At 52.5% G+C, this 20014-nt stretch overlaps 2 protein-coding genes across 9 annotated transcripts in view; one reads left to right on the forward strand and one right to left on the reverse strand.

Annotated features, from left to right (window-relative positions):
* SMARCD3 (SWI/SNF related, matrix associated, actin dependent regulator of chromatin, subfamily d, member 3) overlaps positions 1-12169 on the forward strand; it is a 37321-nt gene extending 25152 nt beyond the window's left edge. For 3 of the 7 annotated variants that reach the window (XM_037835795.1, XM_037835796.1, XM_037835797.1), the window contains 12 exons: positions 5499-5710; positions 7541-7583; positions 8369-8491; positions 8606-8764; positions 8987-9082; positions 9231-9332; positions 9541-9702; positions 10630-10727; positions 10895-11030; positions 11377-11499; positions 11628-11729; positions 11976-12169. In XM_037835795.1, coding sequence (XP_037691723.1) covers positions 5499-5710; positions 7541-7583; positions 8369-8491; positions 8606-8764; positions 8987-9082; positions 9231-9332; positions 9541-9702; positions 10630-10727; positions 10895-11030; positions 11377-11499; positions 11628-11729; positions 11976-12029 — 1410 coding nt within the window. In that variant the 3' untranslated portion in view covers positions 12030-12169. Of the gene's footprint in view, positions 1-2227; positions 2640-5498; positions 5711-7540; positions 7584-8368; positions 8492-8605; positions 8765-8966; positions 9083-9230; positions 9333-9540; positions 9703-10629; positions 10728-10894; positions 11031-11376; positions 11500-11627; positions 11730-11975 lie in introns of those variants that run through there. The other 4 variants (XM_037835792.1, XM_037835793.1, XM_037835794.1 and 1 more) reach the window with 4 other exon arrangements.
* On the reverse strand, positions 10194-18266 carry CHPF2 (chondroitin polymerizing factor 2). Of its 2 annotated transcripts, XM_037835789.1 has the most exons (4): positions 16398-18263; positions 15371-15935; positions 14539-14721; positions 10194-13755 (listed from the first exon to the last, which is right to left on the reverse strand). In XM_037835789.1, the coding sequence occupies exons 1-4, from the start codon at positions 16676-16678 to the stop codon at positions 12448-12450; spliced, it is 2337 nt and encodes a 778-aa protein (XP_037691717.1). In that variant the 5' UTR covers positions 16679-18263; the 3' UTR covers positions 10194-12447. The 2 variants fall into 2 exon arrangements, with proteins under 2 accessions (XP_037691717.1, XP_037691718.1); XM_037835790.1 differs by lacking the exon at positions 14539-14721 and having other exon boundaries at positions 16398-18266.
* Positions 18267-20014: the final 1748 nt, after the last annotated feature.

The raw sequence follows: 20014 nt of genomic DNA on the forward strand, positions 1-20014 counted from the left end.
CCTAGGAGGGGTCTGTCTGTGGAGGTGTCTGATACCCACCACCTCCTCCGTCACCAAGGTGGATGAACTGCCCACCCTTGAGACTTGATTCCTGGGGTCTCCCCAGACCCTTCACAAGTGCTGGGGGCTCCCACCCTCCTTCATGCCCTTTCCTCAAGCATCCCAGCTGCCCAAGCTGGAGTTCCCATCCCACCTCCTCATGCTCTCTTCTTTTCCTCAAAAGGTCTCACCCAGAGTTGAGAACTCGGAGCTGTCCGGGCATGGGAGTGAGAGTAGGACTTATAAGACCAGTTCCTGACTTCAGGGGGCTGCAGCCTAGTTGGGGAAATCAAACATAACACACATGAAGAGCAGGGCACATCAGACATTACTTAATCCGGTGTCAATTCATGAGGCAGGGTAGATGGGCCATGGGCAGTCAGAGAAAAGAAAGATCAGGGAAGTCTTCCTGGAAGAGGTGGGGCCTGCACTGGGCTTTAAAGGATAGGTGTGATCTGGTCAGGCAGAGGGGAGGTGGAGGGCATTCCAAGCAAAAGAATACTTGGAGCACAGGCTTAGGGATGGGGATGAGTGTGGGCTTTTGGAGGTAAGTGGACAGACTGAACAGAGAGAAGGGTGTTGCTGGGGCGTGGCTCAGTGCCCCAATGGCAGTGTGCCCCCCTCCAAGTTATCAGCAGCCACTTCCTTGGCCCACCCACCTATTCCCAGCCTGCCAGGGGCAGGGCTTTCTGTATGTGTAGGTATAGGGTGAAGCCCTGAAAGAGATTTGGTAGAAAGGAATCTCGAGGTCTCCTGCCAAGCCAGGGGTGGAGGACAGGTGTCCTGGATCCACATGCCTTCTCTGGCCCGATGGGGGCTTGACAGTGGACACACACATGGACAGGGGCAGCCAGCAGCACAGCCAGAGCCCAAGGGAAATCAAGCTGGGCAGAACACTCCCTCGGTTCTCTTTGTCCAGAGCTCTGAAAGCATTCTGAAGGGTTTGATGGTCAGAACCACCTCCCACCTTTAGTGTAAGGCCAGGTCTTCAGGGTCTGACTTCAAAGATGTTTTCCTACAAATTCTCTCAGGCATTGACCTACCCTCACCTGGATTCTGACAGTGCAGCTCTGAGAGGCCCATCAGCTTGAAAGCCTGTGGGCCACACAGAAAGGAGAAGTGAGGGCTGTGGCCTTTGGGGGCATGGGCGGGGCCCGGATTCCCCTCCTGGGAAATCTCAGGCTTTGTGCCTCCTGTTTCCTGTCCCTGCTCCATCTCTGGGACTGCCTTCTCCCTCCACACCACCCTTTCTGAGGTTCCCTCAAAACCCCAGCCTCTGCACCAGTTCTTTCTTTGAGGTCTTGATCCTGGCCCCACCATCCCCAGCTGCCCCATCTCCTCCAGATCCCCCATCCCACACCCAAGCCCCCCTTGCCTCATTCCTTTCCCCCACCCTCCCAAGCACCCACCCCCCAGCTCAGTGCCTTCCCTCACATTTTCTCTCCCTGTTCTCATGGGCTCAATCCTTGTCCCTCTTTCCGAAATACTTCCCTTCTTACCCTCACTTTCTTTCATAGAGACAAACAGACTCATATACCCAGAAATAGACTCAAACAGAGCTGAAAGACACAGGCCCATGTACACACACACACACATACACACACACACACACACACCAGAGCCTTTCATAGAGACACACAGAAAGGCATCCGTCTGTACACACACATACCTCTCCACACCCACAGCCACAGAGCCTTGCCCACACAAGGGCACAGACACACACAGCCGTGTGAGACAGGGACACACACATCTGTGGAGACGAGGACACCCGCCTGCCCAGGCACACCCCACCGCTGCTCCTCACCCTGGGGCTGGAGGAAAGGCCTCCTCCAGGCTCAGGCTCTCCCCGGATTCCTTGCCAGTGAATGTTTCCGTACTTGGCCTGCCAGGTCTCTAGGGAAAGGGCCTCAGAAATGCAGCAGGAGCAACTTGGGGTGGGGGTGGGGGGTTAGAGCTGACTGTTCCCTGCCTGGCTCTGCCGGTGAATTCCCTAACTGAGAAACTATTTGTGGAGAAAGCCCTGGGTGGCCAGTGAGCCCCCTCTGCCACCTCCCCTCCTGGTCCCCACCCCCTGCCAGCCTCCCCGCGCCCCTCCGGCCGCCTCCGGCTGCTGTGCTGCTGCCCCAGCGGCCAAGGAGACAGTATTTTCAGTTTGCCTCCCCGCTTATCTGCGCTGTTTGGACAGCCAGCTTTGAAAAGGCAGGATTTTCTGTCCCCGCCGAGTAAACAGCCAGACCCCGGGCAGCCCGGACTATTTCCGTCTTATCAGTGCAGGAATGCGGCAGCAGCGGCGGCGGCGGCGGCGGCGGCAGCGGCAGTGGTGGCAGCAGCTGAGCAGGAGTGGCGTGGGCCGTGGGCCGTCAGGGCAGCCCTGAAGGGGCCCCCTCCCCACTCCGCTCTAGTAGAAGTGTGAGAGAGCCCAGCAGGACTCAGAGGGGAGAGTTGGAGGAAAAAAAAAGGCAGAAAAGGGAAAGAAAGAGGAAGAGAGAGAGTGAGTGAGAGGAGCCGCTGAGCCCACCCCGATGGCTGCGGACGAAGTTACCGGAGGGGCGCGCAAAGCCACGAAAAGCAAACTTTTTGAGTTTCTGGTCCATGGGGTGGTGAGTGGGGGAAAGTTAGCGGGGGAGGGTGAGTGAGCTGGCTCGGGCTGAATGGAGGGATGATTGGGAGGGGCCGGGAGGGCGCTCCCTCGCTCTCACACCTCTAGCTGGGGGGCCCGGCGGCCCACACGGCCCAGCCCCAGGATTGTGCCAGTGCCTCTGGCACTCGAACACGTTGTCAGGCACTGGCAGGGGATGGGTGCCCAGGCGGGAAAGGGAGAGGCATTTGTATGGGTGCTTGTCAGGGGCTGGGGGTGGGACTTGGGGACTATCCCTAGTGAGGAGGGTCCTCTCTGTATCAGACATGTTGTCCTCCATTCTTTTCCTTGTGGGCCCAGGTGTTACTTCTTCCCTGGAGAGTCAGGGTAGAGGGCATGGCATTGACCGGGCTGGGCAGGCTGGTCATGTTTTGGGACAGTGTCTCTCTCTGATTGTGCTCCAGGATCAAGGAGCAGGTAACCCTAGAGGCACTTTGAGCAGGGAAACTCTCTGGCATGAGCAACTGCTGCCTCCTGGCACAGGGTGATGGAGCTTTGTGGATGGCCTCTGCCATCAGGCTCAGGGAGAGGCCCTCTGTAGGGACAGACCCCCAGTTGAGAGTCCCCTTGGCAAACTCAGCCGCCACAAGCTGATGTTCTCAAAGCCTCAAAGGTGTGAAGGAAGAGCTGGAGATGGGGACATGAGGCCTAGAGATCAAAGGGACAGAACAGAACTGTCCTGTCACAGGGGGCTGAGAAGGCCTGCCAGGAGGCTAAGGGAGACCAGGGAATGGGAGGCTTGAGCTGGGTCAGCAGGAGGCCAGGTTGGGAGGGCTGTAGAGGGTTATGGGAATGGGATGGGGATGACTCAGGCACTGGGAGATGGCAGGGGCTCCAGGACTTAGGATAGGTGATGGCGTTGGGAGCAGAGTATAGAGGAGGCAGTCAGGTATACTATGGCCATATTTGGTTAGGACCCCAAGGAGGGCACCTTCTCAGTGAGGGAGGCCAGAGTCTTTAGAGTCTTGGCCTGCTGTGGGGTGGCCCTGATGGCTGGTTATAGTTCTCTGGGGGCTCTTTGGCAGATCGGTGAGTATCCCTGGCCTTGAAGAATGGGGAGAGCCCCTGACAGGGAGGAAGGGAGTTCCCTGGGGCAGCCTGTCCTCCAGCTCCAGGGATCGCTGTGGGTAACTTCCCAAGGGTGTGTGTGTGTCTGCCAGCTGAGTTACCAGTCCTAACCTTGCTGCTTGGGGGAGTACCTTTAAAATGGCCCATCTAGGAGGGAGAGAGGCTATTAGTGTAGATTTTTTAATATGACCAATTCAGAGATTCAGTTCTTGGGTAGCCAAGAGCCCCACAGCCCTACTCCCAAGCCCCGATCTATGCCGGTGGGGAATGGCCAGCCTGGGCCCCATTCTGGTCTGCCACCCTGGAGGTGTGAGTGACAGGGTCAGGTGGGGTGGGGGAGGCAGACACGTGAACCAGCAGGTTTCACTGTGGGAGAGATGGGCAGAGACAGCTGGCTGGCTGAGGGTAGGAGGGGTATTAGGGTTAGGGAGAGTTGGCAGTTGGAAGGGGAACCTCAAGCCCAAGGTCCAGGCCTCTCCTTGTGTCTGGTGGCAGCTGTGCTCCTGGGGGTGAAGTGGATACTGTTTAAATGATAACAGGGGCTAGGCTCCTTCCTTGATCTTCTTGTCCCAGTCCCCATCCCACCCACTCTCTACTTTTACAGCCCCTGACATCCCCTCTGGCCCTGCCCAGTCCCTCTTGTGGAATCTGGACAGTTGGGGTTTAAAAGCCTGTGGAGCCCTTCACCTTGACTCATTTGCATCTCATTTACATCCCATCTGACCACCCGGGGATAGTGATAAGAAACTGATTGCTGCCTCATCTCCTTCTCCTGGGCCTCCTTTGACCCCTGACTTCTGGCCTCACTGGGGTAGGAGCGGAAAGTGGAGGAGGTCTGTAAGGGAAGCGGGAGAAAGATGTAAGACCTAAGGCTGCTGCTTTGACCTGCCCTAGGTCTGCTTGGCAGCCCCCTTCAGCCCAGATCTTCCCCCTCCTCCCAATCGCAGAATCCTGTCAGGGTCTGACCTCAGATCACCAGCTTCTCACAGCCAAGGTTGCCTCCTGCCCTACCTCCAGCTTTCATCTTGGGAGCAAATTATGGGGGTGGCAAAGTTAGTGAGCTGAGGTGCCTGGGTGTGGAGACTTGGAGTCAGCCTGAAGGGAGTGGAGCTTGGAATCCAGGTGTCAAAAGCAGGGGCCCAGAGAGGTGAGTGGGTTGAGATGATGTGAGTGCAATGCAGAACAGCCCAGGAGGTGAAGAATGGGAAGGAGGGAATAAAAAGAGGGACAGCAGAAGTCAGAGTAGGGAGCTCAGCCCCTGAGTTGACTAAGCTTCAGAGAGCAAAAAAGCCCTGGTCCCATCAGGTATTGCCTTTGCTAGGATGAGTTGGGTGACCGTGGTGAGGCAGCTTTTCTCCTTGAGCCACAGTTGCCTCATCTAGCCAGTGGGGATGAAAGTACCTGCTCAGTCTATCTTACAGGGGAGCGTGTGGATGTGAAAATGCTTTGAAAAGATTGACAGGCGCCTTTAATATAAATTTTTGCGATACCTTCTGCAAATCCAAGGCAAGGTGCTGCCCTGTGCATCTGCCTGGCTTCAGTTAGCTTCCTGCAGCGAGACGCAAAGCCACCTCCGCCACAGCCGCGCAGATTCGGCGCCCCTGCCCCTCCCACCGATCACTCCCACCCGGCGAGATCAGGGTCACAAGCAGGGGGTGTTGAGGGAGGAGTCGCCGGTTCACCGCGTCTGGAGCCGGGGCCCTGGTCTGACCGGCGGGCGCCTGTTTCTGCTTTACCCCTGCCCCACACCCAGCGCCCCGGGATGCCGTCTGGAGCCCGGATGCCCCACCAGGGGGCGCCCATGGGCCCCCCGGGTTCCCCGTACATGGGCAGCCCCGCGGTCCGACCCGGCCTGGCCCCCGCGGGCATGGAGCCCGCCCGCAAGCGAGCAGCGCCCCCGCCCGGGCAGAGCCAGGCGCAGAGCCAGGGCCAGCCGGTGCCCACAGCCCCCGCGCGGAGCCGCAGGTGAGTGAGGGAGACCCAGCGGCCGAGGGGGCCGGGAAGGGGCGGGACGTCAGGACCCGCAGGGCCGAGGTGAAAGAGTAGCGGGAATTTGAAGGGTGAGGAAGGATGCTTAACAAGGGATGAGTAATCCTCAGGGGAGGTGGGCTTAAACGAGTTGCTGAACGGGGCACTGCTCTGGTTCCTTTGTGTTCCCACAGTGGCCTCAGGCTTCAGCCGCGGGCAACCAGTGTCCCTGCTCTGCATTCGCCCCTTGCCCTTTTCCTTGCCACCTGCTCAGTCCCCGGTCCTCCTCCTCTTATCCCCAGGTTCTGGGTGATGCTTCGGTCTTCTTCGGAGTGGGGCTGGGCTGACAGTAGGCCCGAGGGCAGAAGTTTTAGGACTGTGTTTCTCAAAGCCTGTTTCTCTAGTGGACCTTCCTTTGAGTCCCCTGGCTTGACTGTTAAAAATGCCCCACGCCATAGCTTCTAAACCTGGGGGTGGAGCCTGGGAATCAGCATCTTTTCTATCCAGTCATGCTCCCAGGTGATTTGTATGCACTCTGAGGGTGAAGAACTGCTATTTTCTGTCCTCTGGACCAGGTCTGCCCCAAACCACCTGGGCCAGCCTGTTTCCTTTTCTGAGCCACCTGGTGGCACCCAAAAGTCCCTGCTGGCGCCTGGTAAGAAAGATTTCCTTCTGGATTTCAGTATTTAACCAAACACACATGCTTCCTTTTGCACAACAGATGGATTCCTATAAAAGGTGTAGTGTGAATTTTACCTCATTATAAAATATTTTTTAAACATCAAGGAAAACACCATTTATAGGAATCCCATGGTGAATTCTTACACAAAGTGAATCGGCCTTTTTGTACAGTAAATAATAATTCACTCAACTATCTTGTATAAATGTAGATTTTCATGTAGTTTGTTTTAAACAAATCACACCTTTAACTAAAGCTGCTTGCCTAGCCTTAGAATAGATTTCTGAACAGGGAGGGGGCAGTGGTTGAGAACACCACATGGGGTCAGTATGGAGCCATGCTCTAGCCTGTGTTTGAATCTCTTGACCTGTCAAGGTTTTTCTGGGGGTGGTTTTGTGGGGCAGAAGCATCTAGCAAGTCCGGAAGAATCCAAATCCCAGCTGCTATCCCAGGTCCAGCCTGTTTGGTCCTTGTTTTCTCTAGTTCCTAATCCTCAGTCGTATCCACACAAACGCACACACACACTTCATATCCCTATGTGTGTGGTGTTTCCCTTTGGTGGTCCAAACGTATGAACTCCCCTCTGTCCATCATCGTCCCCTACGGAGCCCAGGCAGCAGAGCTGCAAGTCCTCACCAGCTTCACCCCATCACCTCTGGATCTAGGGGGCTGGGGATGGGAGAGGGGGTGGTCTGCTCCCTCCTTCTCAGCTAGGCCACCTTGGAACTGAAATGTTTGCCCCCTGCTTAGCAAGAAAATAAAAATAATAAGTCCTCAGAACCTGTTCTCCTTATCCTCTATCCCCTAAATCCTCTCCAGCTTTCCTCAAACACTTCTGCGGCTCATATCTTTTGGCAGCACCTCCCCCACCCCACCCCATCCTATGTCTAAATTTCTCTGGCTCTTTGGGTGTGGAGGGGTACAAGGGGGCTCCCAGGCCACAGAATGGATGGGGTCACCGCTGCTCCCTGCGGGAGGACAGAGCGCCAATTCCACACACACCATCGTAGCCCCTTGGGCGGGCAGACGAGCGGGCTGTGGGAACCTCGGCCAGGCTGGCGGAGATGTCGGGATAATTTAGCAGGTGGCCTCGTTACTCCCAGATCTGTCGCCATGGTAACCTGGTTTTTTCTTTAAAAAATGTACAGTGCCAAGAGGAGGAAGATGGCTGACAAAATCCTCCCTCAAAGGGTGAGTGCCTTTCACAGCAGCCCCCCAGCCCGCCCCCCACCCTTTGCTGCTCCGCCTCCTCTCTCCCCCCTGCCTCCCCTCCCCCTCAGGAGCAACGCTTCAGCGTCACAGTCACTTTCACTTTTTGTTTAAAAAGCTAATTAAGAAGTGAGGCTCCCCAGGCCAGAGGGAGAGGGGGTTGGGGCGGAGGATAGGAAAGGAAGCCATAAGGGATGGAATCCTGGGCCTAGGGTTCTGTGAATTAAATTCCAGTGGTCCTAGGACAAAAAAGCATGGAACAAAGAGGGGACAAGAGCTAGGGGATCAGTGAAGAGAAGTGAAGCTGCCCAGAGGTACTAGACATGATAATAGGGCCCAGGCTGAGCTGGGTGTGGGGTACACGGTTCAGACGTAGGTGCTGGGACTGGGGAAGGTGCCAAGGTAGAGGCAAGCAATCACCAACTGTCTCAGGGACTCCAGAGCCCCTAGCCACTTTGCAGGGACCCAAGGGAAGCCCAGCAACATATGACAAGGGGAATGACGAGATGAGGAGGTTACATGCTAGTGCTTGACGGTCTCCCCAGTTCCTACCTCCTCCCCTAGAGAGCAATTTTTATCTCTACACGTTGAGGCTGATGGATGGTTGGATATGGCATTCTCAAAATTCCTTGCCCTGAAATTGGATGACTCCCTTCCACATTTTTTGTATCCTGGGATCGTGTGACACTCTAGGCTTGACTGACACTCCCACAGTCCTTATTACAAGACTTGTTGAGCCCGATTCCTTCTGCTTGCTCCCTTTTCAGATTCGGGAACTGGTCCCTGAGTCTCAGGCTTACATGGACCTCCTAGCATTTGAGAGGAAACTGGATCAAACCATCATGCGGAAGCGGGTGGACATCCAGGAAGCTCTGAAGAGGCCGATGAAGGTGCCTTAGTTTGGGGATAGGAATAGGGCTCTAAGTACCATTCCCAGAATGGGGAAGCAGGGTTGCCCTGTGGGGAGCACACAGTCCTTGCTCTGTACTACTCTATTTCTACAGCAAAAGCGGAAGCTGCGTCTTTATATCTCCAATACTTTTAACCCTGCGAAGCCCGATGCTGAGGATTCCGATGGCAGCATTGCTTCCTGGGAGCTTCGGGTAGAGGGGAAACTCCTGGATGACGTACGTCCTGGCCCAGGTCTCTCCAGGTGTCCTGGGGTGGGTATGGGGCTGAGTTGAGAGACAGAACTAAATGTTTATACCCTGGGTTAGGGTGTCAGCCCTGGCTGGTGGTGGGTGGGCCTCGTGAGACCACTGGGTGAAGGGGACTGCATCTATCCATAATGCCCCACCCTACCAACCCACCCCACTCTCAACTTGGCCTCATTCTGCCCCCATGGTCCCTGTTCTGCCCCCACAGTCCCTGTTCCTCCCCCACAGCCCAGCAAGCAGAAGCGGAAGTTCTCTTCCTTCTTCAAGAGTTTGGTCATTGAGCTGGACAAAGACCTTTATGGCCCTGACAACCACCTAGTTGAGGTAAGACTAAGACCGCTTCTGCCCTTGAGTCACCACTCTTCCACAGGCCCAAGTCCCTGAAGGAATTCACCAATTTTGAGCAGAGGCCACCCCAGAGCCCCAGGCCTCATAAATCCAGATGGTGACCCAACTTTTTTCCCCTGGACAGTGGCACCGGACACCCACTACCCAGGAGACAGATGGATTCCAGGTGAAGAGGCCGGGAGACTTGAGTGTGCGCTGTACCCTTCTCCTCATGCTGGACTACCAGGTCTGTGCCTACCCTCTCCACCCTGCAGACACCATTCCAGCCTGCCCATTTTCTTAGAGTGGGCCTAGGCCTCGAGAGACCCCATTCTCCTTTCCAGAAGGATGTTCCCAAGGAGTCCAGGCAACATATCCCTTGGTTCCAAGTTGCCTGACCCTGAGCTCTTACCCCTCCTTCTCTTCATCTAATTTTCATGGTCATCTTTTCCCAGCCTCCCCAGTTTAAACTGGACCCCCGCCTGGCCCGGCTGCTGGGGTTGCACACACAGAGCCGCTCAGCCATTGTCCAGGCCCTGTGGCAGTACGTGAAGACCAATAGGCTGCAGGACTCCCACGACAAGGAATACATCAATGGGGACAAGTATTTCCAGCAGGTAACCTCTCTCCTGAACCCAGGGACCTGGGGAGCAGGCAGAGTTATCCAGCAGGGGAATGACCTCTAATAAGGTAACTATCACTTGTCCATTCCAGATTCCTGATTATCAGAAACAGTACATATTCATAGTCTTGCATTCAAGAGACAATTCTAGTCCAAGCTCTAACATGAATTAGTCCCATGCTGCAGCCAATTCATTTTAGCCACATCTACATTGAACCTCTTCCTTGTCAACACTCCCCTCCCCAAGTCAGGAAGCTCCAGAACCCTACAAAGCCAGCAACTGGCTTCTAGTCTAAACTTTGGATATGTTATTTAGCTATTTTAAGTCTTTTACCTTATCAATGAAGTGGAGTGATAATATCAGTCCCAACTAACCCATAGCAGAGTTAGGAAAATCAAATTGCTGTGAAAGTGATTTGACGAAATTCTACCAAAGTGAAATTATTAATGCATTTTTAAATAAACACAGCAGGTAAGCCTGAGGAATAAAAATAGCAATTGACATTTATTGAGCGCTTACCATGTGCCAGGCACTGTTCCAAGCGCTTTACATATATTAATTCATCTGATTCTCACAACAACCCTGTGAGATAGGTACTATTATCCCCATTCTAGAGATGAGGAAACTGAAGCCTACAATGTTGGTAACTTGCTCAAGGTTACATAGAAAGTGGTGGAAGCAGGATTTATACCTAAGCAGGCAGACGCATGGCCCAAGCTCTCAACTGCTGCACTATACTGACCTTCCTTGTTAGCATTCCACCACCGCCCATCCCAGTCCCATCCCTGTGAGCACTGAGGAATTAAGACTTTAGTTCTAGCTTCTTACAGCCCTTCCAGAATGGAAGGATCTAGAACTATAGTTTTGCTCTCTTCAAGCATGAAAGGTGGTATCTCTTCTCTCCCCATTCTTCTGCTTCAGATTTTTGATTGTCCCCGGCTGAAGTTTTCTGAGATTCCCCAGCGCCTTACAGCTCTGCTATTGCCCCCTGACCCAATCGTCATCAATCATGTTATCAGGTGAGATGACCCTCAGACCAGGCAATTATCTTATTCCTGCCTTTCCTGTCCTCCTTCTTCTTCCCATTCCCATCTCCTTTCCCCTCCCCATTGGCTCTGCCCCAGCTCCTGTGCCCTTGGCCTCTGTGTGGGCCATGATGGACATCAAGGGCTGACTTCCTTGGCAGTGTGGACCCATCAGACCAGAAGAAGACAGCGTGCTATGACATTGATGTGGAGGTGGAGGAGCCACTGAAGGGGCAGATGAGCAGCTTCCTCCTATCCACAGCTAATCAGCAGGAGATCAGCGCTCTGGATAGTAAGGTGGGGCCAGCGCCCAGAGATGGCGTAGGACATTATCCCATACCTGGAGTGGAACATTAACCCAGAAATGACATAGTACAGGCTTAGACTAGAGCATGAACACATGGAGAGGTAAAAGGGATAAATGGCTCTTCTACTGCTACTAGTTCAACCTCATTACAAGTTTAGTTCTGTCCACGTCCACCCCCCACTCCTTCCCTGGGACTTTAAAGGAATCAGCAGCTGAGGGACTGCCCTTCAGCTGAACAGGAGTGAATCCCCTCCTCCCTCTACTTCCTACCATCTTCCTTTTACCCTCCTCTCCCATATCACCAAGGCCAGGTTGATGGCATCTTTCTGTCTGTAGATCCACGAGACGATTGAGTCCATAAACCAGCTCAAGATCCAGAGGGACTTCATGCTAAGCTTCTCCAGAGACCCCAAAGGCTATGTCCAAGACCTGCTCCGCTCCCAAAGCCGGGACCTCAAGGTGAAGAGGGAGACTCAGGGATTACTGAAGTGGAAAACAAGCATATTTGGAAAGACAGTAAATGCTGTAGACTGGTGAAGGGTGGGGTGATTCTGGGCTTAGGGAAGATCCCCACTGCTCCCTCCCAGGTGATGACAGATGTGGCAGGCAACCCTGAAGAGGAACGCCGGGCCGAGTTCTACCACCAGCCCTGGTCCCAGGAAGCTGTCAGCCGCTACTTCTACTGCAAGGTATGGAGAGGTCCTCACACTTCAGACTGCCCCTCTGCACTCGAGAGAAGTCTCCCCTCTCAGCTTTTAGCTGCCCTTGCCAACTCCACATGGTGAAACTTTTCCACCCATACCCTCCTCCACCATTTACTAGCTCTCCCTGCTCCCAGATGCTCTTTCAAGGCAAGGAGGGTAAACAGGGTGGTTGGGGGTTGTCTGATCACTCCCCAGGAATACTGTAACCCTGCTCCTGCTCTTTCTCTAAAGATCCAGCAGCGCAGGCAGGAACTGGAGCAGTCGCTGGTTGTGCGCAACACCTAGGAACCCCTTTGAATAAGCACCACTATGGACCTTCCGGGCTTGGGCTCTGTTCCCCCAGGGATCCATCCTGGGCCCTGCCATCACTTCTGATGCCCTTGGGGTGAAGCTGAGGGACTGGATTAAAGGTCATTCATCTAATAGCAGCTGTGTGGTTACTGGAATAGGGAAGAGGGAGGAAGGGAGAGGGGAGGCAGTGGGTTGCCCTGAAAAACTTCCCACACCCTTCCCTCATATTCTTCTCCTTATTCCATTTTCCCTAGACCTCAAAACTGTTTGGCATAAGACGCTTTAATACAACATTTGCTTATTTGAAAAAATACAGCAACAAGCTCTCCATCTATCCATACATCATGCCTTGCCCTCCTGGGGCAAAGGCAGAAAAGGGAAATATGAGGAGATATAGGGCCCCAGAGGTGTGCTAAGTGCTGTTGGCTTGCTCCTGCTCAAACAGAGTCATGGCAAGCTGGGCACGGCCCCCCAGCCCTTCCAGGTTGCTGAGGCGGCAACGGTGGTAGAGTTCCTCGCTGAGCCGTGGGCTACAGTCCCGCAGTGAGAACTTCTGCACCAGCCCTGGCTCTACGGCTCGAAAGAGGTGGAGCCCTGAGAACCGGAGGAAAACATCCATCACCTCCAGCCCCTCCAGGGCTTCCTCCTCTTCCTGGCCTGCCAGTTCACTAGCCAGCCGAGCTCGTGCCGCCAGGTAGTCTGCATTGTAGAAGCAGCCCTCAGCAGAAGCCTGTCGGTCAAATCTGCCCCCTACGGAAGACCCACGGGAAGAGTCAGCACCAGGAGAGGATGGGGGGTCAGGGCCAGCCCCCGGAGGCCCTGGGGGTGATCTCTGTGGTGACAGGGTGGGGTTAAACTCCTGGAAATGGACCGGAAAGAAGGCTTGCCAGCCTGAGATGGCATTCATGCGGCAGCGGTTGAGGACTTCGGGCCCAGGCCTCGTCCACACAGTAGTAAGGAAAAAGAGGGTGTCCACTGGGTGCTTTTTCGAGATAACATCCATGAGCCGCACCTGGGAAGGGGCCTCAGCCCACACAGCGAGCCAGGCCAGCCTTGTCCCAGGGTACCGCCGCTCTAACTCAGCTGCTGCAGCCTTCACCCTGAGAAATGGGTCTGGGGCCCCTCGGCCACCTTCCCGTGGCCCATAGACAAGCAACAGGGTTAGCAATGCATGTTCTCGTGGCTCCAGAACACTGGTTGCAAAGGCCTCAAGGAAAGCAGGGGCTGCAGCAGCTTCGGCCACCAGGAGTGGCAACACCAGCTGCACACGGGTGGCCTCAGTGACATAGGGCATAGGTAAGATTTCCACACGGCTCAGTGGCCGCAGCAGGCTGACCCTGCGGGCCAGTGCCCGCCGGTGTCCCCGCTGAGTCACAGCTTCCAACAGCAAGTCCAGCGTGTACTCCATGCCCCGGGCTGGATCAAAGCGCCGATAGCCGTTGAGTAGCCGCTGTTTCTGGAAGCGCAGGCGGGGCTGATAGCGCCGATTCAGCTGCTCCAAGGCAGTCTCCACAGCATCACCTACATCCGCTCTGCTAGCTCCTTGCAGTGGACACTTGGGAGCCCCATCTACACAGGAGAAGGTATGCTGCTCTGTGAAGTAGTCCCAGCCCAGCACCTCAAAACGAGAGTGTGGTGTGAAAGGAGCTGGTAGCCCAATGGGCCAGCTCAGACCTGCCTCCCCCTCAGGAGTCAGCATTGTCAGGTTCCGGATCTGAGCCTGGGTTGGGAGAGAATGCAGTTAGTGCCAGATCTAGGATTCCCTTCCCAGCTCTAGTCTCCTGGGCCCTGAGATTCTATGAGGCTCAGAGCCCAAGCAGCTGAGTTTTGCCAACATTAATGATGTGTACCTTAACTAATCATTTAATTCCCTGTATTTATATTCTTCCTCTGTAAAATGGAGAAGGAATAGGAATCATGCCCACCTTAGACAGCTGCTGTGAGAAGGAAAGGTGAAAAAAATGTGCTTTTACAAAGGTAAAAGTACCCTGAAGTATAAAGTTCAGTAGTTTTTCTCCCCTATACCCTAAGAATTCACATCCTCTTCAGAAGCAGAAACTCGGTTTTCCCCTCTACTCCACCTCTGACAAGTCCCTCACTAAACGAGAGAATTCTTCTACCTTCTATCCTTGGGCTTTTTTATGACAATTTTAGAAGTTCAAGAACTTTGAGGTTTTTGCTTCCTCGGTGGAGAGAAACTATTGGAGAGGAGCTACAACTATCCTGTGTAAACCTGTACTGAACCTCTTGAGTCTCATAGTTCACTGGCAAACTCCTTTAACTGCATTCAAGTCATTCCAAGAGCTTATCTTATTGACCTAGACATCCCAGAAATCCCTCTCTCCCTGTAGTTGTTTTAAGTTTAGGGATAGTCAGCTTGTCTTCCTCTTCCCCTATTACAATGAACCTACCCCAGCCTCCCCTCTCACTCAGCTGCCTGTTCATTGTAACATCTCAACCTCCCTCTGACCTTCTGGCCTATCTGCTCTTTTTTTTAGCTCACCTGCAGTTGTTCTATTTCACTGTAAGCCCGATCCAACTCCAGGGCACTGAAGCGTTTGTGTAACCGGTACATGAGGGTTCCCTCGGAGACAGGGTGCACTGTAAAGGCACTCAGGAAAGACGGGCTCCCCTCCTTCTCAGGGTCCCTATTTTTGGCCAGTTCAAATGAGCGATACTGCTGCCCCTAGAGGGACCAATCAGATCAATCAATGCCACATGCTGAGGGCTGCCAGTCACAAACCACTCTTCACCACCCTCAGCCATTCACACCTATTACTGCTGCCACTTTAGAATGGAGAAAGTAGAAGCTCATTCCAGTGTTTTCCTAATCTCAGTTGTTAATTCCTCTGCTTGGATTTTGGGCAGGAGAAAGTAAGTAGGCAATTAAAGGATACTCCTTTCCTCCAAAGAATCCCAGTTGCTCAAGGGAATGAAAGCCACAAGCCAGAAAATACTCCCAATATTCTGGTTTGGGAGGACAGACCACATCTGGGATCTTCCTTGCTTCTCCCAACAAATGTGGGAGTAGTGGCCATTTGTAAGAAATTCCCAGATTTTTCTTAACTGTCAGTTATGAGTGTGTTGGGGTAGAGGCAGAGGACAGAGAGGCAGGTGGGGAAGAAGACTGGTGATGAGGGGCATAAGTTTGTCTTGGCCAGAAGTTCCCTGACAAGACTCTACTTTTGATGACTCCAGGGCTCTAAGATTGTCGAAGGAGAGCAAGAGACTACAAAAGGGGCAGTGGCTAGGAAGGGTAAAATGATGGAAAGAGCCAGCAGCACCCAGACTGGAGATCAATCACTAAACTACTATTAACTTGAAAGGGCTGTTACCTGGTGCTGGGAGACACAGCCAATCCCCAGAGAGTCGATAAGACAGCGGCCGAGCCATTCATCAGGACGGGTGCTGAGAATGTCTCCACGGCAGCCATCAAGATGCGGCCGTAATCGAAGCAGGAGACTCCGTGATAACAGGTAGCCAAAGCCACCATGACAGTACCGGGCCTGCTCCCCGGCACCAATGAACTCTTCAGACCGGCCCAAGTACAGGTCTTGATTGATACTGAGGTGGCCAGCAAGGGCTGCCAGGCGGGGGGCCTGCACATATGTGTCATCCTGCATTATGAAGAACCAGTCATAGTCGGCCCCAAAGTGTGTATGAAGGTGGCGCAGGGTCTCTGACATGAGCCAGGCTGGCCGCTCATCCCCATGAGATACAACCTGCATTCCTGCTGGAGCCCGGGCCCCTCGCTGCCCAGTGAAGTAGAGTAACCGAGGGAAGTGGTGGGCCACTGTGCGGTTCACAGCCACGGCCAGAGTGGACAGCGTGGTTCGGGAAGTCAGGACAGCCACAAGCAACCGCTCACGGGAGCCCAGCTCTGTCTGGATGTACCGAGTCCTGTGGAGACACCAGCATATCAGGGGGTCAACTCCCTAATCTTTAGGAATCCAGCTTGTCCTGCATATATATCCCCCTAGCAATGAGTGAATTGAAGTTGAGAAAAGAGAAGGGAGAAACTTCCTCATCCACATTAATTGGCTACTGGAGTAGTATCCACTGAGTAGCTGATACTGTAAGTATTTTGGGGAGGGGGGTATCTACTAAGTATGGATTAGATGGGTCAGATGCAAATCTGCCCTGTTTTAGAACACTGAATACTAATTTAAAACCAATGAAAAAAACTTCCTTGGACTTGAGAAGAAGGGGAAATACAGGAACAAACCATGGTGAATAATAAGACAAAGGATTATTCCAAGGAGACTAAGAGGCTGACGATCAATGGAAAAGCAGAGGCAAGTAACTTATAGCAGCCCTAAACTGGGGTCCAGTGTCTGAGGACTATGCACACAAAGAGCTCACCTGAGCACCTTCTTGTAGGGCTTGTTGGGATCCCTGTAGTAGGGGATAATCCGGGGTTTGAAGTCTTCATCACTTTGGTCCAGCCGAGTTCTTGAATCTGGATTCTGTGGCCCTCCCAGCTCTCCCACAGCCTCTACACAGGGTTCTTCTCCCTCACCCTGGATCCAGGAAACCCGCAAGAGGCTCAGGCTGCATCCCAGAGACAGCCCGAGAATGAGGGGCAGTGCTGGCCGCAGCAGAGCCAAAAGGGAGCTCAGTCGCATGGTGGCCAGCCCTCCCATGTGGGTGCCCCAGAGGCACAGCCTCAAGAATCAACGGAGCTGACAGGCACCAGGCCAGAAGGAGTTTTACCCAGGGAACCTGGGGTCAATGAGGTCAACAACAGAGCAAGGAGTGTATGCTTCCAGGCCCAGCATTCCCCAGAAAGCTTAACTGTCCTGTCTTCATTACCCCCTCTGCCTGGTCAAGGTGCTGGATCCAAAACCTCAGACTAAATAGCAATAAACATTATAATCAATTTCACTCACTACCAGGATCACAGTTCTGTCTTCCTATGGGAAGGGAAGGAAACACAACTCAAAACTGCCAAACTTTACCCAAAAAAGGACTATACATGTTTATCTGTAGGCGGGATCTAAGAGTTAGCAGCCACTGATAAGAAGGCGTTGGGGAAACAGACACGATCCATCAAAACAACAGCCACCAAGCAGAGGAACCTGGCTCAGTCTGCCTTTCCTAATGGCTCAGGGTACAGTTCTCACTCAGTTTTCTGAAGGAGATGCTGACTGACTGCTGAAGGCTGGCCCGGCCCAAGATAAGAGTCACAATGGCTAGATAAGACCCTCCTCCTCCAAGTTAGGGGTGGTAAAGAACTACTTAGTATCATGCACAGAAGTTCTGCCCACCCAAAAGAGGTAGACAGATACGGTGACTCAGCACTCAGATCCTCTCAGAAGAGCACAATGGCTATTGGAGCCATTTTGCATGGCATGTCTTCTCCAAATCCCAGCTGCTAAGAGGTTAGTCTTGCCCCCACTTTCCTCTGAGAGGAGAGAGAAGGCAAACTACAGTAACTTGCTGGGTATGAGCGATTTGGTATGTGGTCTTACCAGAAAGGGCCCCAGGTACGGAAAAATAGGGATTATGTATAAGACAAACAAAAGCTCAGCTGTCTTTAGATATGAACATTGCCAGTGGAACGACAATATAGCCTGCGCTACCTCTCAGCGATGAAAGAAATCCTAACCCTAGAAAGAAGGCCAAAAGCTAGTTTTAGCCTATAGTCTCAAAACAGAAATAAAATCTGCCACGTAAAGGAGCTGCAGAAAGGGAGGAGGGGATAATTAAGCTGATTATTTGAGAGCCTGGATTGGGTAAGACAAGCGTTTAGTTAGAGGAAGGGTGGGAAGAATTAAAGTCACGCTTCGCTGAAGGCTACTGGGAGAAGAGGGGAAAGACCCCGTGCTCAAATGCGTGGCGGGGAGCAAAAAGCCTTACTGAACCAGTGAGGGAGCCTGAGCCGGTGGGCGCAGGGCAATGAGGGGACCACCCGAAGCCCCTAAGAGAGCACCCTGCATCCAGGGTCCCGGTGAGCACGAAGAAAGGATAAAGGACGGCCCGGTTCCGGCCCGGGTGCGGCTGACTTGACAAGCCCTGTCCTGGAGAAGGGCTGGGGACGTAGCGACGGAGAAGTGGGAAAACTCCTGCTCTCAGGAGCAGTGACCCTGACGCCCCTTGCAAGGATAAGGACGTGGAAGGGGGAACAGACCCCAATTCCCGGCTGAAGCCCCGACTCCGCCGCTGCAGCTGCTGCCACCTCACAGCCCCCAGGCCCGCTCCTTCCTCTTCCGCTGCCTGTCAGTCACCGGTCTCTATGGTGACCGCATCCGGCCGCTCGCTCCGCCTTTTCCTTCTCTATGGTTTCTGCCCACCCCTCCTCCTCGTCCGGGATCGCGCTTAAGGACGGCTTGTAGGATTCTGTGGTACTCGTCCTGGGGACAGTCTTGCCCTTTTTCAGGACCTGTACCTGCTTGAGAGCGACGTGGTTGGCGCTAGCCCCAAGCACCCGCCTCGCAGTAATAAATGTGCATTCTGCAAACGCTAATCTGAGTGAATATAGGCTGGACCCAAAGGTGCCACAAATCTTTAACCTCCGTCGTTTGCTTTGGAAAAAAAAATACCCATCATCCTCAATGAACAAGCTTCTGCCTCCTAGAGGACTTCCCCTAATCGACTTGGGAATCCCATTATTCATGCATTCATTTATTTAAGAGGTGGACAAGATAGACATGGTCCCTGCTCACAGGGAGCGTTAAACACATACATACCAAAAATATAAATTAAGGCAAAAGACACAAATCATGATTAGTACCATTACAGAAAAGTACGACTCCAGTGGGCAAGTGTAACAAGAAGAATTAAATTAGATTGGGAATTTGGGAATGTCTGAGGAAATATAAGAGGAGAGCTAAAGTTTCAATGAGAGTTATCCAGGCAAAAAGAGTTTTCCAGGTAAAGAAAAGAATACATGAAGGCAGTGAGAGAAGAAAGATTGGACTAGAGAAGAATTGTGAAAGCAAGGATGGCTAGAACATGATGAGAGAGGAGGAAAAGCCTGAGATGAGGCTAGAAGGCCGGCAGGGCCTTTAAACTACCACAGTGGGTTCCCAACCAGTATGGCATCATCCCTAAGGGGCAATTTGGAAATGTAAAGGGGCAATTTTTTGCCAAATGACTGGGGTGAGGGGAGCTAACGACCTTGCATGTCTTGCACATTGCAAGAGCATATCACCCAAAAAAGAATTGTCCAGATCGCACACAACTTTCAACTGTCCTACAGAACATTCATGTAGGTGAAAAAAAAGTGGTTATAATCATCTGATCTTTGACCCTAACTGTGAACCTTACTGTGTTTTATATATAAACATGAAGTAATTTTGCAGGAGTTTAATATGTGCTGAATTTTCAAGGAATGAAGCTACCACGTAAATGGAAGGAAGATTGTATTTTTTGTTCAGGAATTTACTGAGTTTTTCCATTTTGGAAAACTGTTCGAATCACTAAACATAATAGATTTATATCAATCTGCATTTGCACTTTCACACTCAAGGTGATCCTACATATAGGTACAAACATCTGACTAATTATGTTTTCTAGGATAGTTGCATCCAAGCATTTACATACTGAAATAACATTTTATTATAAAGATTTCCTTTATTTTTCCTCTCTGTTATGGTTAAGACACTATAATTTTTTGAAATGATGTGTGTAGTTAGGATATAGCATCAATGAACTTTATTTCAAAATAGTTATTTTTAAATGTTTGTTACTAAAAGGGAATATTGGGGCTTATAAAGTTAAGAACCACTATTCTAGGAGGTAGATAAAATAGAACTCACTTAAATTACCCACCAGCACTATTATCCTTTACTATGTTTTGACATCATCTAGCTTTAGACTGCAATCTGATCTCCCCTCAGCAACTGGCACATAATAGGTGATAAAGGAATGGCTGATTAGAAGCAACTCTGGAAAGCAGAATATGGACACTCACCTGGAGATCAGTAGATGTAGGTTCTAGACCAGTTGTGCCGGTTTGAATGTATTATGTCCCCCAG

This window comes from Choloepus didactylus, chromosome 5 (assembly GCF_015220235.1).
Source record: "Choloepus didactylus isolate mChoDid1 chromosome 5, mChoDid1.pri, whole genome shotgun sequence".
NCBI lineage: Eukaryota > Metazoa > Chordata > Mammalia > Pilosa > Megalonychidae > Choloepus > Choloepus didactylus.